Source organism: Pholis gunnellus (assembly GCF_910591455.1).
Source record: "Pholis gunnellus genome assembly, chromosome: 20".
Taxonomy (NCBI): domain Eukaryota; kingdom Metazoa; phylum Chordata; class Actinopteri; order Perciformes; family Pholidae; genus Pholis; species Pholis gunnellus.
In genome coordinates, this window is record NC_136547.1 from 10,846,472 (window position 1) to 10,869,550 (window position 23,079).

At 44.5% G+C, this 23,079-nt stretch overlaps 3 protein-coding genes across 4 annotated transcripts in view; 2 read left to right on the plus strand and 1 right to left on the minus strand.

The window, feature by feature from the left end:
• Positions 1–10,147, plus strand: part of dlgap1b (discs, large homolog-associated protein 1b) — a gene marked incomplete at its 5' end in the record, with an annotated part of 40,796 nt that extends 30,649 nt beyond the window's left edge. For both annotated transcript variants that reach the window (XM_079181298.1, XM_079181299.1), the window contains 6 exons: positions 582–967; positions 1,043–1,122; positions 4,636–5,051; positions 6,283–6,374; positions 6,828–6,980; positions 7,510–10,147. In XM_079181298.1, the coding sequence (XP_079037424.1) occupies positions 582–967; positions 1,043–1,122; positions 4,636–5,051; positions 6,283–6,374; positions 6,828–6,980; positions 7,510–7,728 (1,346 nt within the window). In that variant the 3' untranslated portion in view covers positions 7,729–10,147. The remainder of the gene's footprint in view (positions 1–581; positions 968–1,042; positions 1,123–4,635; positions 5,052–6,282; positions 6,375–6,827; positions 6,981–7,509) is intronic.
• Positions 10,148–11,379: 1,232 nt separating this feature from the next.
• Positions 11,380–16,141, minus strand: tgif1 (TGFB-induced factor homeobox 1). Its single transcript, XM_079181951.1, has 3 exons — positions 15,888–16,141; positions 13,836–14,065; positions 11,380–13,032 (listed from the first exon to the last, which is right to left on the minus strand). Exons 1-3 carry the CDS (start codon positions 15,901–15,903, stop codon positions 12,364–12,366), a joined length of 915 nt encoding a protein of 304 aa, XP_079038077.1. The 5' UTR covers positions 15,904–16,141; the 3' UTR covers positions 11,380–12,363.
• Positions 16,142–19,441: 3,300 nt separating this feature from the next.
• otud1 (OTU deubiquitinase 1) lies at positions 19,442–21,483 on the plus strand. Its single transcript, XM_079181196.1, has one exon. The coding sequence runs from the start codon at positions 19,578–19,580 to the stop codon at positions 20,928–20,930; it is 1,353 nt and encodes a 450-aa protein (XP_079037322.1). The 5' UTR covers positions 19,442–19,577; the 3' UTR covers positions 20,931–21,483.
• Positions 21,484–23,079: the final 1,596 nt, after the last annotated feature.

A 23,079-nucleotide genomic window follows, 5' to 3' on the forward strand; every position in this document is an offset into this window, starting at 1 on the left:
TGTATTTTGATACTTTCATTTACCAATTTCTACTCATAAAGGTCTGCCATGTACAGTAGTTGCTGGTTATTATGTTAAATATCCTTCATATACAAATCTTTCACTCATTACGTATTTAGATTAGGATTTTCTTTATTGTCATTATTTGCTTCTGCACCAATCCGAATCACCAATATGGATCATTAAAGGTGTATTTCAATGATTTAGTAATTGTACTTCCAAAAAGTTGGGGAACTCAAAAGAGACAAATTTAAAAACAAAACAAATGTTTGAAATTGCAGCAGGTAAGATATCCTCACTGTTAGAAAGTTTCAAGTCCAATCTGAGATAACCCTGATGATGTCACAATGACATCATTTGGGTTGTTTTTTTCAGAATGTAGACGCTTCCTCCAGAGCCACAGAAGTAAATATACACTGGCTCTATTCTCCTTCTCTTCCTCTTATACTCCCCTTGATGAGTGAACTGAACTTCCTGTGTCAAATATTATGCAGTTTCAACTTATCTTTTATTTAACAGATTTTTGAGATGTATACTTTTTTTATTCATACTTTTTGTCTTTCTCCGTCTCCTCCCTGCAGTGTCATCATGCATCACCACCTACAAGAAGACGCCTCCCCCGGTCCCACCACGGACCACCCCGTCCAAACCCTTCATATCCATCACAGCACAGAGCAGCACCGAGTCCGCTCAGGACGCCTACATGGACGGGGGCTCCGGCGCGCGGACTGGCATCAGCTCCCAGCCGGGCCTGTCCAACTCCACGGAGAGCATCGACAGCATGAAGGCCCTGACAGCAGCCATAGAGGCGGCTAACGCTCAGGTGCACGGCCCAGCCAGCCAGCACGTGACCAACAGCACAATCACCATCACTGCCACCGCCACCACCTCTGCCGTCGCGCACGTCTCCACAGACAGCAAGGCACAGAGGGAAGCGCTCCGCAAGTGCCTCTCCATAGGGATACAGGTTTGTGGACGAGCCCGTTTAAGTTCTAAAGAAAAGCTCTGTCTTGCAGTTTGACAGTTTCTGCCCTCCTCTTAGGTGGACCCAGAGGAAGAAGGGCCGACGGAGGAGCAGTCTAAATTCCAGTCGATAGGAATTCAGGTGGAGGATGAGCGATGGTGAGTAAAGAGAGAAGGAGAAGGAGGTGGTAAGAGTTAAACCGGATAAGTCTGATGGTAGGGATGAGGAAGAGATAGCATGAGCAGGAAGAGGACCTGTGGAGACAGGGAGAAGTTAGTAGTGTGCTGCAAAGCTTTTGCCCCCCCCTCCCCTGGCTTTCCTGCAGCAGCTGTCCCCAGTTCAGGGGAGGTTGGCGTCAGAGCCCCCTCAGCCAGGGGCCCAAAAGTGACAGCTGGGCCAGAGGATGTGGTGCAGGGAGCTGGGAAGGTGGAGGGGGTGAGTTGACAGCCATCTGTTGCTCCAGTCATTGTGATTCAGGCTACTTTGAGGCTGTGTGTGTGTTTTTGCGCGTGTGTGGGAGGGAGGGAGAGAGAAAAAGGGAGGGAGCTTTATTGGGTTTGTTTAGTTCTGAGAGCACTGAGAGACTGCTGTGCTGTTAGCTACATTCTCTCATTCTGCAACATGTTCCCAGTCTGAGGAGGAGCAGCCTAGTGTGCGTGCTGTTTCATTAGCTCACATTGCACATTAGGCTTATCGAGGCCTCTGGTGGGACACGCAGGCATTTTTGGTTTCTTTGCCCGCTTTCGTTTACGCTGTCAAAACGGTGACCTTCTGTTTGTTGAGGGAAAGTGACAAACTTAGCCACAGTACTGGTTTCCTGCTGGGGCCATGGCATGCTTCTGGAATTCAAAGAGACATCACCTTGATTCAAAGGTCACAGTGAGGGCTGAGTCCAGCACTTTAAAACACACACTTACACAGTGTCAGGGAATGTGAGGGGCTTTCTGAAAGGGGAGGTCTCAGCTGAGTGACCAAGCTCTGAGTTCCCGGAGTAGCCAAGCCAAATATTAACTCACCCAGACACCTTCTAGTCTGCGGAGGCTTGGATGTTATGCAGCACTGCAGCTTGTGCTTTTCGCTGGTTAATGTTTGGAGTAGGTGGAGGGTATTTTTGTTGGTGCATGTTTTGATTGTTTACCTGTTTGCTTGCGTGTGTGTGTGTGTGTGTGTGTGTGCGCGCGTGTGTGTTGGTCCATGCGTGTGTGTACCTGGGAGGTCTGGGCATGCTGCCCCCTACATTAGATTCCCAGACAGTGAGAGTGCCAAACTCCTACAGACTCGCTCCAGTGCTCAAACTGCCTTATTTGTGTCTGTGTGTGTGTGTGTGTGTGTGTGTGTTAGAGAGAGAGAGAGAGAGAGACTTTATATGCAGCAGTCGCAGGTCATAACCTCACCTAGCTGTTTGAACTAGGATTAAGTGAGAGAGAGAGTGGGAGAGAGCTGTTAAAGAGATAAACACAGCATGCTTATCTTTACACTTTTTTTCTGTTGTGAAACATGCAAAAGAAAATACTAATAAACTATGTATATATAATAAAATGTGATGGGTCAATTGACGGATCCCGATTATTTTTTGGGCCTTGCAAGTTCAGGGTCTGGGATTGGTGATCACCAAATGGCTTTGTGGTCACGGGGGAAGTGGGGCTTTAATCATGGTCCTATGACTAAACCATAGACCATTGGCCATCTTGAAAAGTCAATGGAAGGGACAGCTAGACCTCCCTGTCTTTTAATTTTTGTCCTAACTCACTGAAGGTTTGTCTTTACAGGCATAAGACAAACAAAGAAGGAGCCTCTCACATGCAATCCTAAATGTCAAAAATGTGTTTTCTGTCATCCAACATATCTCTCTCAGCTTGTTTCCGGCACTTCTTTATCCAAATAAAACATCAGGCTGTTTTTGTTTATAGAGGCTTTAGTATTTCCTCATGTTTGTGGTATCAACCATGTTCTGTGCAGATGAGAGGGAAATGAAGACACATTTGAAACAAAAACCTCGAGGTTACGAGGCCATCCGAAAGCGGCAGCATGAGGAATGCAAGACTCCACCTATGTTGTGATTTACAACTTTCCGTCATGTTCACCATATGAATGTAATGAGAACATGGACTTTCAAGGTTTTTATGTCCACTTTTATTTCCTCCTACATACCTTCCTGACATTTTACAGTCTTCTCTCTCACTTTGGCTTTTCTCTTTTTAAATGCACTTCCTTGTTCTTTTGCCTCCTGTCTATTGATACGTCTGTCTTTCTGTCTGGGCTGTGTTTGGCCTTGCCCGTCTCGGCCCCTGCAGGAAGTTGTTAGCCGGCTGATAGAAAGCAGGCTGAGGTCATTAGAACTGAACACCTGCTCGGAGGAGTTACTCTTTAACTGCTCTTCACACACACACACACTCACACACATGGGGCTGCTTGCATGTACACACAAAGCACACACATACACACACACGCACACACACTGTTTGATCTAGCCGAAGTCACTCCCTTATTCTTGCTCTCTCTTTTTCTGTTCACGGAAGAAGAGAGATGAATGAGAAAAGGGGAGGTTAGAGATGAATGGGTAGCTTCGAGGAGGAGTGTGCATTTGTGTGTGTCATGCTGCAGGCAGGTCAAGCTGAGGTTCATGTGTGAGAAGAAGTACAGCTAGCAGGCTGGCAAGTCGATCTTTTTTTCTGGCTTGGCAAAGTTGTTACTTCTTACTAATTTCCTGTTTATTGACAGCAAAATAGTAAAAGATGTAAACCTACACATGCGGGTAACAGTCAGATGAGCAATGCTTGGTATACCAGCATTTTAAAGTTAGCGTGACGACATATGTGATGACTTCAAATGTGTACTCTTCCGCTTTTATTCGCTCTTTATTTGTTGTCTTCTAAGCCCCTGACCGTGCGGGCCCTTATGTGTGCTTATTCAAGTGTATCTCTTGTTTGCGCCCTGGCACATTTTTGTATGTGTTCATAAAAGATGTGCTTTGAGTCATGTACCAATTTGAGGTGTCATTTTGGTGTTCCATTCAATACTGGGGTGGCGAGCTGATCTATAGAACATAGCATAATGTCTGGGTGTGTTGATTTTGATCTTTGCACACGTGTGTGTCTGCTGTTGCACGTAGTGTGGAGGGACTTGGCAAAGTCTGTCCGACAGCGGCACAAAGCCTCTGAGCGAAATACGACATGGCACACACAGCTGTAGGGAAGGCTCCCAGGTGTGTGTGTGTGTGTGTGTGTGTGTGTGTGTGTGTGTGTGTGTGTGTGTGTGTGTGTGTGTGTGTGTGTGTGTGTGTGTGTGTGTGTGTGTGTGTGTGTGTGTGTGTGTGTGTGTGTGTGTGTGTGTGTGTGTGTGTGTGTGTGTGTGTGTGTGTGTGTGCGCGCAGAACAGGGCTTGTGGTGCCACGGACGGCTGCATACTCTGTTGCTTCTGAATGAGCCAGGTGTCAAAACACACACACACAAAAGACGTTCCATACTACAAAAGCTATTCATCGCTATCAGTGATGAAATTGCAGTGATAATTTCAAATTTTCATACTGGGATCACCTCCAAGAACTGTGTGTAAATAATGTATCATAATTACTAGCAAAAGGAGACGCTAATGTGGTATTACCAAACGATTTGTGTGCAATCAATCACATAAAATCAAATGTTTAAGTGGGTCTCTGCTTCCTGTCCTAGTTACCGCAGGATGACCCGCTCCAACAGCGTAACCACAGCGGTGCAGGCTGACCTCGACGACCCCACAGACGCCCCGGAGCTGCCACCTCGTCACTGTGCCACCATGCCACGCCAGCTTTCCCGCGATGCCGCCTCCTCCACCGTCAGCATCCAGGGCTCGGGGAACCACTACCACGCTTGTGCCGCTGACGACTTCGGGGATGTGGGGTTCGACCCTTCAATCCTGCCCCCTCCAGACCCATGGATGGACAGCGTGGCAGAGCCAGAGGTGGAGGCTCTGGAGGCTGTCGGCCGGTCGGTGTGCCCCCGTGACGGCCGCTGGTTCCTCAAGTTGCTGCAGGCTGAGATGGAGCGTATGGACGGCTGGTGTCGACAGATGGGGCAGGACGAGATGCAGAATGAGCTGCCTGACGAGAGTGAGTTGTCTCATAAAGCTTAAATGCCAAGATGATGAGACTGATATCAGGTCTATTTCTCATCCTCTCCTCTCCTCTGTTTTGGAGAGTGCTGATATTCATGATATTGGACCACAATAGCTGCTTGTTCCTGTCTCAGGCCCTCTGGCCTCCACAGACATACCGTGCATACTTATCAATAGGCCGCTGCTGGCCCCAGCCACACATCTGTCCTTTAGACACACTGTATAATGAACTCTCCCACAAACACAGTGAAGGGGTTTCTCTCCCCGCTCCTCCAGGCAACTATTATTTGATCTTGATGTAACAAAAATATGCACACTGCACAGCATGTCGGTATACGCACGTCTAAATATCTTTTATGCATATACACTTGCATGCACATACAGGACTGAGCAAACAAGCCTCAGGCAGTAGGCACTGCATTTATACCTGACCGTACTGCACAGCTGATTTCACGTCTTACCGAAAATGTCATTGTTTATGCAGCTAGTGTGCTGTTATGGTTTCAGGCAAGATATTGTCTCACAGACAGGGAGCCTGTCTCAAGGTTATGTTTTCCCAGATCCCACGCTACCATGTACACACACACACACACACACACACGCGTACACACACCCATCCTGAAGGAGTAGAAAACATTGTAGTGCAGATTCATTACTCCCCCTCTCAGTTTCTGATCCCATTTTTCTTCAAGTACACTAATGTATGCACTGACAGTTCCTCTCCACAGGGATATGTGAGTCAATAGGACTGACATCGGTGTCAGGTTATGCAGTACAATCTTGTTTATCTCTTATATCAGTCTGCTAAACAGGCACTGTGAGAGAAATATACTGTAATAATATGTTCTTTTTGGACTATATGCTTGGTTTTTAAGTTTATTTTTGGTACAGGGCATCAACGAAGGCTTTTATTATGTGCTGTAAATATGGCATTTTGAATTGTGTATTCATATGGGATTGCTATTTTTGCATGTGTTCGGATTTGGAATTTCAGTGCATTTCAGTAATTATTTCACTTCCCTAAATGATTTATGTTTCTGAGAGACACAGACAAAACCGGATTCTAGCGTATCCTTTTCTGTTGCATCACAAATGCAGCCTCTCTGCTAGTGCTGCAACATGCCTGCAGTATGCGGTACTGTGAGTAATTGCATTGTGAATTCTTTGTGTGTGTGTGTGTGTGTGTGTGCGCGCATCCATGCATGTGCGTCTGTGTCTTTCTGCAGTCCTGGGGAAGATCCGCAGTGCAGTGGGGAGTGCCCAGCTGCTGATGTCCCAGAAGTTCCAGCAGTTCCGGGAGCTGTGTGAAGAGAATCTGGTATGTGTCACCTCATCCACTGCATGCTTCCCCAGCCCTCCCCCCACAACACTGACATCATCCTGCACAAATCATCCTGACAGGACAGACCAGAGCTCATTTACTATGCAACTAGTGTAGAGCGTGCATCTGCACACCCTTGCTGTTTTTCACATCCAAAAAATGGAATATGTTTATATTTATATTGTGTATGAAGCAGTGGACAACGTTGAATAAAAGATTATAACTTGACGGATAGACTTAAATATTGATGTGTCAAATGACTTGCCCCACAATATGCATTTCAGTCACTTGAAAGCCAAATCTGTGATCTGTGCAATTCTGGTAAAACTGAGTCGTCAGATGGCAACAGCATCTTTCCAAAAATGCGTGATATGCATATGCACATTAGGCGGTTGTTTATGTGTGTGTTCATGCGGACATTTTTGTTTATATTACATCTTTGTGTATCAGAACCCAAATGCACACCCACGGCCCGTCTCCCAGGACCTGGCGGGTTACTGGGACATGCTCCAGCTGTCTATCGAGAACATTAGCCTGAAGTTTGATGAACTCCACCAACTCAAAGCCAACAACTGGAAACCTCTGGCACCACCAGAAATTCAGGTGCATACGCACATTGCCAATATCAAATCCATCTAATCTCAATTTTGTTTTGGAATGCTTTACTAACCCGCATGTTATCTGCTGTCATTGCTGTATACTTAACATTGTAAGTCCGACTGATTGACAGCTAAGCTTTGTTGTAGCATGCAGATATGTGTTGCATATGGTCACGTTGCCTGCCTGTCGTCACCACTTGTATTTTTGTTTGTTCTGTCTTGTTGTCGACAGTGAGCTGCTTTTGAGAAGCTACACTTCCTGCCATGCACCGTTGGGGCCTGTCCGTCTCCAAATGGTCACTTTTACCTCAGACAATGGCCACCGCCGCGCTCTCTTACCCCACGCGAATGGCTGCCACTGTGAACCATAACCTCATTCAAAGTTGCATGCACATTATGCCGACAAAAGCCACACTGCTCTTTCTAACCCTTATGCAAGCTGGCTGCAGTCGTGTTGCTCCTTACTGTGTTTAGCTGCAGCTTGACATGAGGACTCAGTGGTTTATCATTAAGACTTTGTTATTCCTGTCCAGGAGAGAAGGATGCCCCCTCCTGTGCCAAAGAAGCCCCTGAAGGGCCACCACCCTCCCCTGGCTAGGGACCGCTCGCTGGAGAGCTCTGAGCGCCAGCGTCTGGAGGCTCGCAAACGCCTGCTAGCTGCCAAACGTGCCGCGTCTGTTCGGCAGAGCTCTGCTACCGAGAGCGCAGACAGTATCGAGATCTATATCCCAGAGGCTCAGACCAGACTATGAGACACACAGATGCATGTACCCACACACATGCCCGATACACTGTTTCATATACACTAAAGCACTGAATGGTAAGGCTAGGGTGCTAAAATAACATAATCACTTTTTTTGTTTGCGGACTTCCCAGATCACTGTGGAATTAGTCACAATGGAAGAAGAACAAGAAATGTACATTTACAGCGTTTATTTATCTATTTATCAACCCCCTCCTCCTTCATTTCCTTCTCCCAGCTTTGATGTAGCAGTCCCTCCTCACTTACAAAGATGTATCTGATCCCTTTTTGAAGTGGCCTAATATTACAAAGTAAGCCAGGTGTAGCACAGCAGTGATGCTTCACGTTATTATGTTTCAAGTGCTGAAAATCCGAGGTAAACAGGGAAGGAGCATACATGTCCATGTGGACTGTGTGTATGTATATACATGCAAACACATACGAGTGATGTATTTGATCTGCTCAGATCAAATGGATCAAATCAAATGGAAAGACTCATATTTAAGATGTATTATTTATGCTTATTTTGTTTTTGATATTTGTATAAAAAGCCCATGATCTGAGTTTTGATATATTTAATGAGGTGAAAAGACCAGACGAGAAAACTATGGTGTCAGTTAGCGACGCAATTCGCCCTCTGTCTGAAAATGGGTCTTTCCAGCAGCAAGAGGTCGATCCCCTTAAGAAAGGTCAGATTTTGCTCCTCCAGGTGAGGCAAAGTGGCCATTGAGCCAGGAGCAGGTCCTGTGGTTCTGCAAAGACTGTAATTCCCTGAAAGAACCACTGTTTGAAAATGCCACAAAGCTAATCTATGTCTGAGTGAGAGAAAGCGAGAGAGAGTGTGTGTGTGTGTGTGTGTGGTATGATTCAGATGTTCATTTCAAAAGTGCTTCCTATTTTTCTAGGTCTATTGGGTCCTAGTTGTAATTGACGATTAAGGTAGCAGTATCAACAAACTGTAAACAAACCACCCATCTTGTCTCATTCTAAAGTGAGTTTGTATAAAGAACATACAGTATAATGACATGACACGCATGCTGATATTTTTGTCTTTTTTAAAACAGGTTTAATCCTTTCTCATGTTGCGTTCAAACTCTTCGGTGTTACAGGCATTGCTAAAATACTGATATTTGGTACAATACTGGTAGTTGTACTGTATTTTATGACGTCATTTTTAGACAAGAGAGGTTTATTGACAGTATTGAGACTAAAGGACTGAAAAAGGGAATATTTTCTCCTCACTGTGTGTGTGCACTGTCTCTGCCTCCAAATGAAGCAGTTCTTTGAAGGTCATACAAAATAGATCCAATTTATAATATTTTGTATTCATGTTTAATTTATTGATTAGGAGAACAATGACTGTTTATTGACATTGTGATTATTATTATGCACTGACAACAAGGCCCTTATACTGTGTTTATCTTTTATTTATGTTGATTCTTTAGCATGACAGGCACCTTTTTGTCTTTTCTGTTTCAGTGATCAGCCTTAATTTCTAATATGATAGTCGAGCACAACAGCGGTCTCAGGGGAAGAAGTGTGTGTGTGTGTGTGTGTCTGAGAGTGTGACTGACTTCATGTGACTGTATGTGACCCATGGCTTTGTCACTTACTGTATATAAAACCCCAGTCACCAGGATAGGCCATGATGGTAAACAGGGGATTAGTATCCATGCCATCTTTTGAATGATGCTCCTATTGAACGTCTCAGCCCTAATTACTTCAATGTAACAGGGTGTCAGCTGCTTGAATGTGGAGACAATCCTGAGCCAGTTTTACCATCACATACTTGTTTTGATAACAGAATAGCAGGACATTGGGGTGTAGTTTGATTCTCTGACAAAGTGTTGTGCCATTGGATAACTATAGGTATGGATATATTTCTGCTATTTCTCCCATTCTCAAACGGCTACCTGACATTTTCATTTAGAGACGCTTGTGAAGGAACTCAAAGTGATGAAGTAACCGTAAAGTATGATTTGTATTTCCTTTCGTTGGTCAAATATGATGTTAAGGGAGGATGCATACAAATAATAACAGTTCAAACTTATTGCCATTTCATGTAGATGAAGGTTATTTTAGTATTTTTTTACTTTGGAACTTGTATTTGAATTGTCTGTCAAATGATTGACTACTTATTTATGTTTATGATATTAACATATCAATATAATGCTCCTGGTATAGCAGGGAGATAGAAACCAGAATGTTGGATTGTGGTTAATTGCTATAAACTCTAAAGACACTCCAGCAATCCTGGCACTTCTGAAGCTTGTGATGTAGTTATATTCAGAGAAAAACATTCAAATCAACATTTGTACATACATGAATGTTTCCCTATGTAAATGTAAACAACCCCCCCCCCCCCCAATCAAATAACATATTAAGCAAATATACATTTTGTAATTAATGTTATTACACTGTTGATGTTATGGCACGTGTATGAGCTCTTATCAGCATTAAAAAAATATATCATTGCCATCATTTTGTTGTGTTCATTTCTTTTCGCTGTCTCCACATGTGTTTTCAATTGGAATATAATTAAACTGATTACAAGGCCTGCATGGTGTGTTTTTAGGGCATTCCCCTTCCGCAGGGGCGGGTCCCCATAATTAGACAGCATTTTTGGCCTTGGCTTAGCCCTGACGCTCCTGTGCATGCAGCTTCTGGTGATTCGTCATTCATACATCAGTCATGCTGATGGGAGGCATGCTGACCTCAGTGGCCAGAGTTCAGGAGAGGGGAGGGGGGTGACAGAGGGGGTTTGCGGAAATGTGTGTCGTCTTTGTATAGAGCCTGGCCCAGGGTCAGTCTACCTCTCAGAGGGCCCACCACGGTGGGCTACAACTGCCCACTGTGGGCCTGGAGGTCTGTTCCGTATAAGTGGTTACATCCCCAAGTTTGGACCCAACCTCCACCACAAGGACTGTCACGTCGGACAAAAAGTGAAACAAATCTAAATGCATTCTGAAAATGTGCCGTTTGATGAATCTAGCTACTCTAGCCTAATAAATGTTGTTTTTTTTAAATATACTCCTTTGATATTGCCTTTTAGATACAAGCGTATACTATAGCTTCCTGATAAGTAAGGATAGGGTTCTGATTGTTCCTGGGGTCTTAATGAAACCAAAAAAACAACCTCAGCAAACGTTTGTATTGTTTCAAGAGTAATAAAGACAACAAATCCTATTGAGGCCAATCGAGAAGCTTTAGCAGGACCAGGAGGGAACAGCTGTCCTCCTAGCCTGGAACGAGCCAGCGCACTCGGTTGTAAGCTGACTTACATCGACTCTATTGAGATGCAGGCACACATAAAGCCCCTTTGGCAAGAAACTGTTGACGTCTGCCATTTGCTCGTGTTAATTTATGCAGGATTATGCTAATTGGCAAGAGCTGTTGTAAACCTCTCACACACACACAGGAATGTCTCTGAAAGCCTAACGGTAGCCTGTGGAAAGACATGAACACTATACTATTTCTGCTCCTTTTATTTACAGAGCATTCTGACTTAATACGCTCTCCGGATCCTTAAGGGATGAATCAGTAATCTCCACAAAGTTCAGTAGGATTTACAAGAACAAGAAGCCTGTATGAATGTGCGTGATCCGAGTGATCCACAGGGGGGGGGGGAGGGGGGGGGGATACCAAATGATCAAATCTGAGATGTAGAAAAACAAAACTTTATTTGAATCCCATGTGACCCCTATTTGCCACAAACATTGCACAGTATGAAAAGAAATCACATCATTGGGCATCATGTCACATTTACTATACAAATGGTCCTATTATACATGAAAATGCGTTTTTTTGGTGTTTTCAAAATTGCTGTCTTAGTCAAGTTGTAAAACAGCAAATGTAGAAAAGACATCTGTAGTGTTTCATTTTTCAGTCCACTGGCCGTCGTTTTTTCGCTGAGTGATGGGATGAAGGCTCAGACTAAGAACCTGCTACATTGGTCATCTGAAATATCCCTTGGTGGGGGAAAAAAAAAAAAAAAAGCATAGGTCTTTTAAAATAGCTAAAAGTAAATTACAAAATCAAAACTATACTTATACTCATGAAAACACATAATTACTACAGTAGTGAATAAGTTTGTCATAGATGCTGAGAGCAAAGTATGTTTAAGACACTGAGATGACCTTGCTCTGCCTTTAGTGTGCAAACAAACATGGCAGACTAATCATGAGCTGATCTCTGAAATGCAAAAGAGTAAACGTGTGTGGACGTGACCGATCTGTGTGATTGGTCTGTGAAGGAGGGCTGATTCTAGCTCATTCTCCGTTCTCTAAAATGATATACAGTATAATGGAAAGACATAAGACAGGCAGCATTTCTCTGATAACATTTTTGGTCCCTGTGTGCAAACAAGATACACATGTAGTTACATACGTATGTATGTGAAATGAATAAACAACTTACAGCCAAGGCACCTCGATACAGTTTGTTTTTTTTTCAATAAAAAAACGTCCTCGTCAATTTGATTGGTATACCAAAAATAGAAATGATCAGGCTTTCATGTGGATTTGTTCTCTGTTGCGTGCAGACAAGTCACTGAACTCCGACGAGTTCCACAGTCGAGACACAAAGTCAGTCTCTAATCCATCCTCCTCTTCTTCTTCTTCTTCTTCTTCGTCGTCTTCTGTCACTTTTAGGAGACCAGCTGTTTGGCTTGCAGCTCCATCTCTGCGGCCCGTTTGAGGGCCACATCCACCAGGAGCTGGAAGCCGCTGAAGTCTTGCGTGAGGTCTGGAGGGGTGGGGGGAGGGGTGTTGAAGAGCCCGCTGCGGGGGCTCAGGTTGCCCTCCATGCCGGTGCTGCCGAGGATGGTGGTAGTGGTGGGGAGGGGCTTGCCGCCCTGCCCGTCATCCTGGCACCGGAGCAGCGCCTGGACCTGCACGGCCTGCAACAGCTCAGCTGCCCTGTCGCAGTTCATTCCCGGCACGGAGGGGTGGGAGGCTGTCGGGCTTCCCTGCATTGCTGTGGTGACAGTGGTGTGACAGATGACGGAGGGGCGGGTGGGCATGAGCCCCGGAGAGGGGCACAAAGAGGTCGGAGAGGGTGTGGAGGGAGACTCCGCCTTCCTCAGGACACCGGGCACATCGGGTTCGAAGCTGGAGGGATGGAGGACGCGTTTGTCGTAGCTCTCCTCTGCACCGCCTGCAGGGCTGCCGTGTTTCGGGGACTGGGAGCTGTCGGAGAAGCTGTCGCCCGCTTTGCTACCTTTTCTGGATATGGTATACTGGTTCGGATCTTTGCCATCTTTTCTCAGCATCTCCGGAAGGAGCCGCCGCCGCGCGTTAATGAACCAGTTGCACACCTGGAGAAGACGACAACAAAAAGCCATGCTGTGAGAAAGTAGCATTACATGGCTCACTTATGTTCTGCCATGCAACCTAAAAGGAAATCACTTCGGCACACTTCTCCCCATGTGCGGATTGCACCTGTGTTTTCAATAGAGCAATCAAAATAGAGAAATCTAAATGAAACACCGACCCAACCCGTCCTACGCTACTTCACACCAGAGGCTGTGTATTTCACAACATTAGCATTTTCAGCACTGCAGAAATCAAAAAACCAGACCAAAGATTAGCATAACATCTCAAAGTATGAGAAGCTAAACGTTAACGTTCAACAAAAAGGTCCAGCTTGGAATTCTTAATCCTGTATTCAAAAATAGTCTTCAATAAAAAGTAATCTCCTTTGTCACAGCAGTAATCACGGTCATCTCCCTTCTGTTTCCCTCAGTTCTCCAGGCTAGTCGTAACTAGCTCGGGGAGACTTGCAGCTCTAACCATGTAAATGACTCTGCATTGTTCCCAGACAGCTGGGATGGAAAGGGGCTGGAGGGAGGGAAATTCCTGTCCAAGTGCCTCAGCCAAGCCCACAGCACACAGGGAGTGAGTTCACTCACTTTGTCTCAGACTTTCATGTTGCAACATCGAGCTGATTTGGACGACCTTCAATTCACCGTTGATGTGTCATGTTTTGTTTGTCATCTAGACAGGAAATGATTCAACCGAGCTCACACTTGCTTCCTCTCGACTTTTGCTGTGATCTGTTTACGCTCTAAGGGTTCAGCGGTGGCGAAAGCTTAGATAATCCTATCTTCTCGGTCCATACCTGTAGTGTGGAGAGCTGAGTCTGCTTGGACAGGAGGGCTTTCTCCTGCTCCGACGGGTAAGCGTTGTAACGGTGCTCGTACAGCCAGTCCCGTAGGATCTGAACCGACTCCTTGGGCAGATTTCCCCGCCGTTTCCTCTTCCCGCTGCTGCCCGAGCTGGACGACAGGTCCAGGGGGGCGTCCACGCTGTCCTCGTCATCCGTCTCGCTTCCCGACAGCATCATCAAACCTGCGCAAGCGCGGGGGGGGGGGAGACAAGAGAGTGTGTATGAGGAAAAAGAAGACAAAAGAATATGTATCCTCTTATGTCAGCCACCCTGTTGCCAGTCTCCCAGCCGCTCTGCCGCAGCCGTTCACCAAACACAAGCTGTCTGGGAGGCAGCTGATGTGTCAGAAGCAAGCTGTCAAGTTCAGCCATGTGATTCATATAAGGAGCGAGGGAGGGTGTGAGGAGCAGGAGGGAGGGAGGGAGGGAGGGAGGGAGGAAGGAAGGAAGGGGGGGGGGGACGTCACAAAAGGCTGGTCTGATGCTGTGTCAGTTATAAAACCTGCCTCGACAAATACAAGCCAGGTCTATTGCACAGACTGGGAGCACACCTTGCATGCTTGGATAAGTAAAGTACACTGGGCTGACCACAAGAGCGATCCCAGCATAAAAGGGAGATTTTGTGTTTGAAGAATAGCAGCAGCCTTTTTGTGAAGATTACAGAGTTGCTTTTTAATTGAATTTCAGGCATGTCTAATCCAAGTCAATCATGGTCAAGCAGGACTGAATGAGAGGCAAATAAATCTGCTTATGAACTGTTAAAACTTTGATCAGATTTGTAGTGTGTTTCAGTGCAGTTTTTTTTTTAGCATATATTCAATTGTATATAGAAAGTAGGCTCCAATTGACCCAAGTCGTGAATATAAATAAGTACATTTTTTTTTTTTTGCTGGTGGTATCCATAAGCACTATTTACACATGGATACCAGCAGCTCATGATGCAGGCTGCCCAGACCCCATTCAGAAATCGCAGAAATAAGAGTCAGGGTGCATTTAATCCACCACCCTATGCAGTCTGCTCTGGGGCTAACTAGTGCGAAAGCAGTAAGAAAGTTCCCAAGTCTGAGCGGCCAACAGGATGAGGTAATTACGTAGGCTGGAGCGAGGGGAAGGGGGAGGGGAGACCTGTTGCAAATCAGCGTCTCCAGACTAAACAAAAGAATCTCGGGCTGCGTGGTTCTTTGTATGCAATTCAAAAGTTTACACACGCAAAACAGTGAGTTCGCCATAAACTTAACTCCCTCCGAAATGTCACAGTTTACCAGAGTGAGGGGGAAATGCGTTTTAACGGGCATAAAAGGTCCTGGTTTAGTAAGTTGAAGTAACTTGTAAGGGGTTTTCTATTGTGTGTGTGCGCGCTGCACCACGAGGTCCACGAAATGTAACAAGGCAACAGCAACTTCCCACAATGAGGTCAGGATGATTATGAGCCTACGATTGGATTTAGATACTATTAAAAAAAAAAAAAAAGGTGCTGGTGGTGTTCCCGTTCGTGGTAGATGATTAAAAGATGCTCGGTATCGGGTTTTTAAAGCCCGGACGTGGTGTAAAAGCAACACTTCAGACTCTTGAACTCACAATAATAGCCAAACTTTGACTTGTACCGTCACTTCTCCTCAAAACTTCGACACAAATGTGGCGTCTGTGACTTCAAATTAGCGCGTATTCCAAAACCGAAAGCGAGCCGCTTTTTAATTAAGTTTTGACATTTTATGGGGGCTCCGAAGTTAGGCTAATTACACTGCGACCAGGAAAACCACACACATGGCGAAACAGTCGTACGTTATTGTGCCACAACTTGAATTAAACACGTCTTAAGAAGCAAACCTAGCTTGGTCGACTTTTGATATCGCGCCAGCACATGGCAGAAAGAAAAGCCCCCTGTCATGTCTGGAAAGGAAACAATAGACTGCACGGTTTGCATGTGAGGGAAATCGTTCTGCTCGCTGTCTCCGGGCATCTAAACTCGTTTTGACTTTATTTTTCTCATAAGCATCCAACCTACCCTTTTTCGTCTTCATTTCCCCCCGCAAATGTCCACTTTTTCCTCGTCACGCGCAGAAGAAAATTGTCTTTGTGTTAGTGCAGTGTTTTCCTCTTTTCTCCAGATATCCCCAGCGTGTATCCGAATATCCGAAAATCCTTATTCATCAAAACTCGCTTCTTCCCCTTTTAAAAAAAAAATATATATTGTTCTTTCTTCTGGTCGTCCTTGTTTGGAGACGGAAGGGGGTTACCTGAGATCTCTGCGTCCCTTCGGCTCAAAGCCCTTTTTCTCATTGACTGTGTGTTTGATCCTGAAACTGGGTGACAGCTATCTTTGACAGCTGCGTGACTCAACGCACAGAGATCCTCCCACCGCGGAGGGCAGAGGGAAAAATCTCTGACATCAGCGTGGCTTGGTCCACTGACATGGATACAGTGTAGCTAAGCGGTTACCGCTGCAGACCCCCCCCCCCCCCCCCCCCCCCCGCTCACAAAGCCAAAACATACACCGACACCGTGTATATTAAATTATGAACCACAAAAAAAAAAGGCGTTGGTTTAGGCGGGCAGTCCGAATCACAACAACAACAACAACAGCAGCAGCAGCAGCAGCAGGCTGCTGGAGAGCACTGCGGACCTCGTGGTAACACCCCACACAAATAACAACCGCGATGAAATATCACATCATTAATGATAAAGACTTTGGCTTTTTTTGGTAGATTGTGACTTGTGGTGTATCTGCCTTGTATTCGGTATCGATATGATCGCATTTTGTGGTTTTATTTTTCTCCTTTTATGTCACTTTAGCAGCGATTTTGTTGCCCGTAACACATCGTGAAGAAGTAATATGTGGCATTTAATTGCATTATACTCCCTGTGTGTGTGTGTGTGTGAGAACGTAAAATCCACATTAGTGTGCATAACAACAAGTTGACCCATATTATGTTTAGCAATACCAGCACACGCTGTGTTTACTGCACTTTTCCCTCCAATGTCGTCACCGTGGAAGCTCATTCTGTTGTATCCTTGTAGCGACTGAATCACTTATTTTTTTTTTCGGTGGATTTTGGTCATTTCCTTTCAAATGTTCACATTATCTAAAAGTCTGTCGTTCCAATTTCTCGCGGGAATGAGAACATGTGTAAAAACAGTACAGGTCTATGTTATCTGTGGGGGGGGGGGGGGGGGGGTGAGCCATCCCTGTACCAGCTGCAGGTCGGTGCACCAGTTCATGTTACTAAAGACAACACTACCGCGAAGGAAACGACCGAGGCGCTCATTTGTATGCCGCGCACAGCCTTGCGACAGCTGCCGTAGCGTCGCCTCTTTGCGTGCATTTGTTCCAGACAGGCCGGTCGTTTTTCTCCACGTGAAGCTAAATGTCGCCCCCGCGTGTGCATGAGTAGAATTTTACTGGAATGCAAAGTCATTTGAAAAAAGAATAAGATCCTCGGACTCCATCTGGTGGTCGTTGTACTGATGTGCGACTTAACCTGACGTTTGGTAACAAGTAGAGTTGGTTTGAAAACAACAACAACAACAACAACAAAGAAAAAGATAATATTGTGTCCACTTGATAAATAATACATCTTTGGTAAATTGTATAGTTGTCATCACCCAAACGCCCCATGTTGTAATGTTTCTAATTTTTTACAAAGTTATTAGAAATGAAAACGGCCAACCCACCATTGGCAGTCTTAACTTAATCATGTATATTAGTTCGACATTTTAAATTGTAAGGTTACTTTACATCTGTAGTTACAGTAACTAACTCCACTGAGGTAATATCTATATTAAGCACCAAACGTAGTGTGACATCAGCCAGTGTGTTAAAATTAGAGACATGAGCAAGTCAGGCCTGCTGTCGCCACCACCAAGCTTATATCAGCTCCATTATTCAACACTATGTCACACCCTTCAATCTAAATAATAGTTATTATAATAAATATCATAATCACCACTGTAATAATGAAAATGCTAAATCTCAAAAACCTAATTGTAGTGCTTGCTGAAGTACATTTTTTATTTGACAGGCCTCTTAAAATACTGGTAGTAAATGATTTATTTAATTATAAATTTAACTGAAAAACAAAAACTGGAATTCAACAAGTTCACTTAATATTTGTTAGTGATGCTGTGAGCTTTAGTTTGGTTATTTATTTTATTAGTGTTATAGGGAGATACAATGGAGACGAAAAAAGAGTAATATCCCACTTTAAGTTGTTACTGTCATACTTACTATCACCTAGCTAACACTCATCAAATCCTTAACATTTGTCTACACTGACGCACTTCACTTCATTTAGAACCTGACAGCGGACAGCTGCGTCAAGCTGCATACCAACATCATGACCCATGCCGGATATTGGCTAACCTGCCTTCAAAATAAAGTTAGCATTATCACGTAATTCTCGTACCAGTCATCTATGTTGCCTTTGTATTAGTTAGAGCCAGAGTTTGATTTGCTATTTACAAATTATTTTGAAAATATGAAAAGTTATTCACCACAGTAAAGTCTTCTATTTCTTGACATTTTATTGGGATGGAGTTGAATGGAAAGCCAGAGTGGACACAGTTTTACAAAGATCACAGCTGAATTGTTGTGACCTCAAGTTATCAAACTATCACAATCAAGATGTATCACCTCATTGTCATGAGAGGAACATTTTCTCCTGTTAAGCACACTTTACTTTATATTAGGTAATAGCAATAATAACAATGATAATATTGACAAGTGTAGTTATAGAAAACACATTTCAAACAAAATAGGCAATAGGTCCTTCTAGTCAACTGAAACCCACACAGGTTTTGTCCATTTAACTAATTAGCCGTTGTGATTTTTAATCCAATTGGCTGCACCAGTGGTGATCTTGGTGTGCACTGTTAAAGTTTAATAATTTAAGGGAGTGAGTCCAAACATGTATTTTGTATTAGATGAGATCATATTTTGTATTAGATGAGATCATATTTTGTAATCAATTTAGATTTAGCAATCACTTTGTGGAGGTCTTTTTGTCTTGATCAGTGTCAAACCTTCAAAGGGGGCGAATACAGACTTGTATAGGCACTGTAAAATCTAATGAGTTCCATGCAGGGTTTAGGCTCTGCTATGAGTTAGAGCCAAACTTAGGGTATGATAAAACAGACTTCGCCATAGTGCTGCACACAGCTGCTATCAGCTTAAAACAATACATAACCGACAAGACAGTACAGCAGTACACCAAAGATGCAGTAGAACAATATGTAAAACATTGCACATGCACTGAGAAGTGTGTTCTCAACATGTTTCACCCCAGCACAGAGTACACGAAGTATGTAGCTTGTTTTTAAAATTCAAATGTCACTCTATATTACTTTTCAAAACAATTTAACAATGCTCTATTGGTCGATACGAATTTTATTTTTAAAAGCTCTTGAACGGAAGACGTGTCGGTTTCATTCTGTCTGACTTCACATTGTTCAAGCAGAGTGTCTTGTTACATTTTAAAGTCTAAAATTAGGGAGGCACCCCGACAGCAAATGACGCAAGCCGTCTAAAGTGGACCGTCTGCTCGTCTCCGTGTGTCAATGGTATCCGGACTCCGGGCCATGGACACGGCCCCCTACAACTTTGCTGTTTGTTGATGACACGTTGGGTATTTTTAGATGTTGTTGTCATCTCTCCGTAACAGCCCGGCTGCGACGTTCAGTATAAAGGACTCCTTCCAAAATGCAGCTGTACAACAGTGTGCTGACACACTACCCGAGGTCGTCTCGCAAAGTCACAATAACTTTGTCGACCGGATCCGAGCGTCTGAACAGGACAACGCCGAGCTCTGACACTCGCAGACCAGGATTTACCACTTCCACGGCCAACGGGGATCCGGTGAGAGAGACTGCTCCTTCCGCAAACATGCCTGCCTTTTCGTGTTACAAGGCTTCATCTATGAGGCCTGTTTACTTCACATCGACCGCTGAGATATTAATCCGCAGACCCGATGGAGTGGAGAGGACTGTGCCCGTCCATGTCATGAGGGAGTCCATGACCAAACCCCCCTCTCCTGACTCACATCATGGGGACAGGATCCTCTATGAGGACTGTGGCTCTGACGTGATTGTGGACTTGATAGATCGTCTAAGAAATGGCACGGATGAGCTTTTTCCTGACTGCCCCGAGCTGGTTGGAAATCACATCTTCAACAGAAACAACATCTGCGGACCCAGAACAGAAGAAAGCAAGAGGGTGGTTGGAAATTCAAGTGAGGACGATACAGTTTCAGTAACTAATGCCCCCTTCAGAAGCAATGGATTTGACTTATCACATGAAGGGGAACCGGTCCCCTCCAGAGCAGATCGTCCCGAAGACCTCACAAAGGTAGATCTTCGGGATCTGAGCAGTGGCAAAGCTGCTCCAGCATCGGATGAGAGACGGGCCTTCGAGCTCAGCGTTCTGCAGGAATCCCCCCCGCAGAGATGCAAAGAGCGCGAGGAGGTCAACAACAAAGTCACCCGGTACCTGGCGGAAGTGGAGAAGCAAAACAAGTACCTCCAGCAGAGCCACAAATACAGGTACCACATCATTCCAGATGGCAACTGTCTGTACAGAGCTGTGTGCAAAGCCACGTACGGGGACCAGACGAGGCACAGGGAGCTGAGGGAGCAGACGGTGCACCACATCGCCGACCACCTGGAGGAGTTCAACCCCATCATCGAAGGGGACGTAGGGGAGTTCCTGATCAACGCGGCGCAGGACGGTGCCTGGGCCGGCTACCCCGAGCTTCTCGCCATGAGCCAGATGCTGAACGCCAACGTCCACCTGACGACGGGGGGGAGCTCGGAGAGCCCCACCGTCTCCACCATGGTGCACTATCTCGGGGAGGAGGACGCCTCCAAAGCGGCCATGTGGCTGAGCTGGCTGAGCAACGGCCACTACGACGTCCTTCTGGACAAGTGTCTCCCCAACCCGGAGTACGAGGACTGGTGCAGCCACTCGCAGATGCAGAGGAAACGAGACGAGGAACTGGCCAAGTCGATGGCCGCCTCGCTGTCCAAAATGTACATTGAGCAAAATGGATCTGCGTGAAATGAATGAATTAAAGGACGCACACTGATCCAGTAGAAAGTAGAATGCAGGTCCTCTGATTCTGCTTGGTAGTCTACATTATTGAAAATATTATTTTTTATAAGATTTATATCTTCAGAGAGAGGAAGTGCAGTGCACATACTTTGTTTTTTTGTACATGCCAGCGTTGCCAAATTAGTGGCAGTGGTTTCTGGAAGTGTTTGAAAGTGTGTGAGCCTGTTATTTGTGATAGTCTGGGTTATGTTGACATGATTGAACTACTTTAATGCTGATAAGTTACTGTATGAGGAAGTGCTTTTGGGTATTTATTTGCCTTTTTATTGGCAGACCTGTTGTTTTTCTATGTTTGTGCTTTGTAGACCATTGCCATTTACAGAAAACACTTTGATTTGGTATTTGTCACTGTAGCTACTGTCAAATATCTGTAATGCTACTCTCTTTTGCACAAAAGTCCTGTCAGACAAGTCCGGAGAGTTTGAGAGTTTGCGTCTGTGAGAACAATTCAAGGCTTCTTTTTTTCTATTATTCCAGTTCTCTTCAGGCTTTTGACAAAATATTTCAAAATAAAGTTTTGAAGAAACTTGATTCACAGTGATTTCATGTTTAATTGTCATGCTCGGTGCTTCATTATCCTTCTCCTGCGTACATTGCCCCATATTCCTACTCAGTACCACAATGATAATGCTACGTCGTCTTGAGTGAATTGTTCCTATATGTTCCTGTAATGGGATCGCATCTATAACATTGCAGCTAGGTGATGTGTGCAGTACTCATCCCCCTGCTATCCTAAAGTGACGAGTGATGTTTGGAGTTTATTACATGCGGTGACTCAGGAGCCTGCGGCCTCTGATTCAGGTTTTGGCAACTTGAAGGCAGCGGAAACCAGCTGTGAACACAACAATGACATATCACCTTTTTAGTTCATATATGGTGACTTTGTGAGAAAACCGCTGCTTATTTACACAGTTACAGAGCAACATTATCATTCACTTCAGGTCTTGTTTCTGGTGAATGTAAGTCCAATATTCTCTTTCTTTCAGCACCGGTTCAGGCCTCTTGAGGGAGCTGGAGTCTGTCTGCAGTATGATGCTCGACAGGTAGTGGACGGTGTTTCTTTCAGAAGCGAATGAAGTTTTTATCCCTTTATGTTGTAATATTTACAACGGTTTCTTTTCGTAGCATTTATTTTTAAAACCCTTCTCAAAATATTTCATGTAAAACATCAGAAAAACGATCTTATCTTTCATCAAAGTTGCTGTCCGCCAGTAAAGTACATTTTCCCACGACTAAGGAATTGTAATGTGGATAAAACACAGCTCAAAAATTGCTGAAGAGGTTTGTGGGAGAGAAAATAAATAATCTACTCAAACATTTTAGAAGGATAGGCCTATAAGAAGAAAGCTTAACTTGTGTCACAGAGGCTGGATGACCTGTAGGCCTACAGTTTAGTACAATAGCCTATTTTTTAAAGATTTTTGCCAGAGAGGAAGTGATTCATCCCTTTTTGTGACTTTTAAAAACTATGTGTCATTTTTGAATCAGCAGTTTGTACAGTAGCTGTTCCAGACAGCATAACACACAGGATGGCTGCCCGCTGAGAGCGTCGCACGTTTCCTCCACTTGGTGGCGTTGGAGCCCCCCCCAGAAACATTTTGATAAACTAATATTAAAGGAATTTTTTCTTCTCAAAATGATTACAACCTGGGATTGTGGGACCTATTGCATTGGCTTCACAAAGTTTTCGATTTAAAAAACAAAACAAAATGTTGAATGTTGTATTAATAGATAATGAGGGGAATTGTAGATTTTTTTTTTACATTTGAATTAATGATTTGGCCCAATCAATTAAAAACACATAACTTTGTATTGACTCTGTATGAGACAACCGAATAACGTGTTTCCCTCCTGGTCCTACAAGATGCTCTTATATTCATAAAACGTCAGTATTCAACTTCCTACTTAAACTTTATAATGGGTTTTAATGTAGCTTTTCCCATGAACGCTACAGCGATGACGTAACCCTGCAGTCATGTGGACATTAAGGGGTAAAGTTTTTTTAAATCTCTTTTTTTTTTTTTATGCAGAAGAAGATACATCCTGGTGTCTTCCCCTGTTCCAGTGTGTCCCGTACGGTCCGTAGAGTGTCGGG

What these genes read in the sequence shown, in the direction of transcription:
- tgif1 (XM_079181951.1), bottom strand. An exon ending in CTCAGCTCTCCACACTACAG is followed by an intron (nt 13,033 to 13,835) that starts GTATGGACCGAG and finishes CGTCTTCTCCAG; the next exon opens with GTGTGCAACTGGTTCATTAA.
- otud1 (XM_079181196.1), top strand. Translation starts at nt 19,578, where the DNA reads ATGCAGCTGTACAACAGTGTGCTGACACACTACCCGAGGTCGTCTCGC.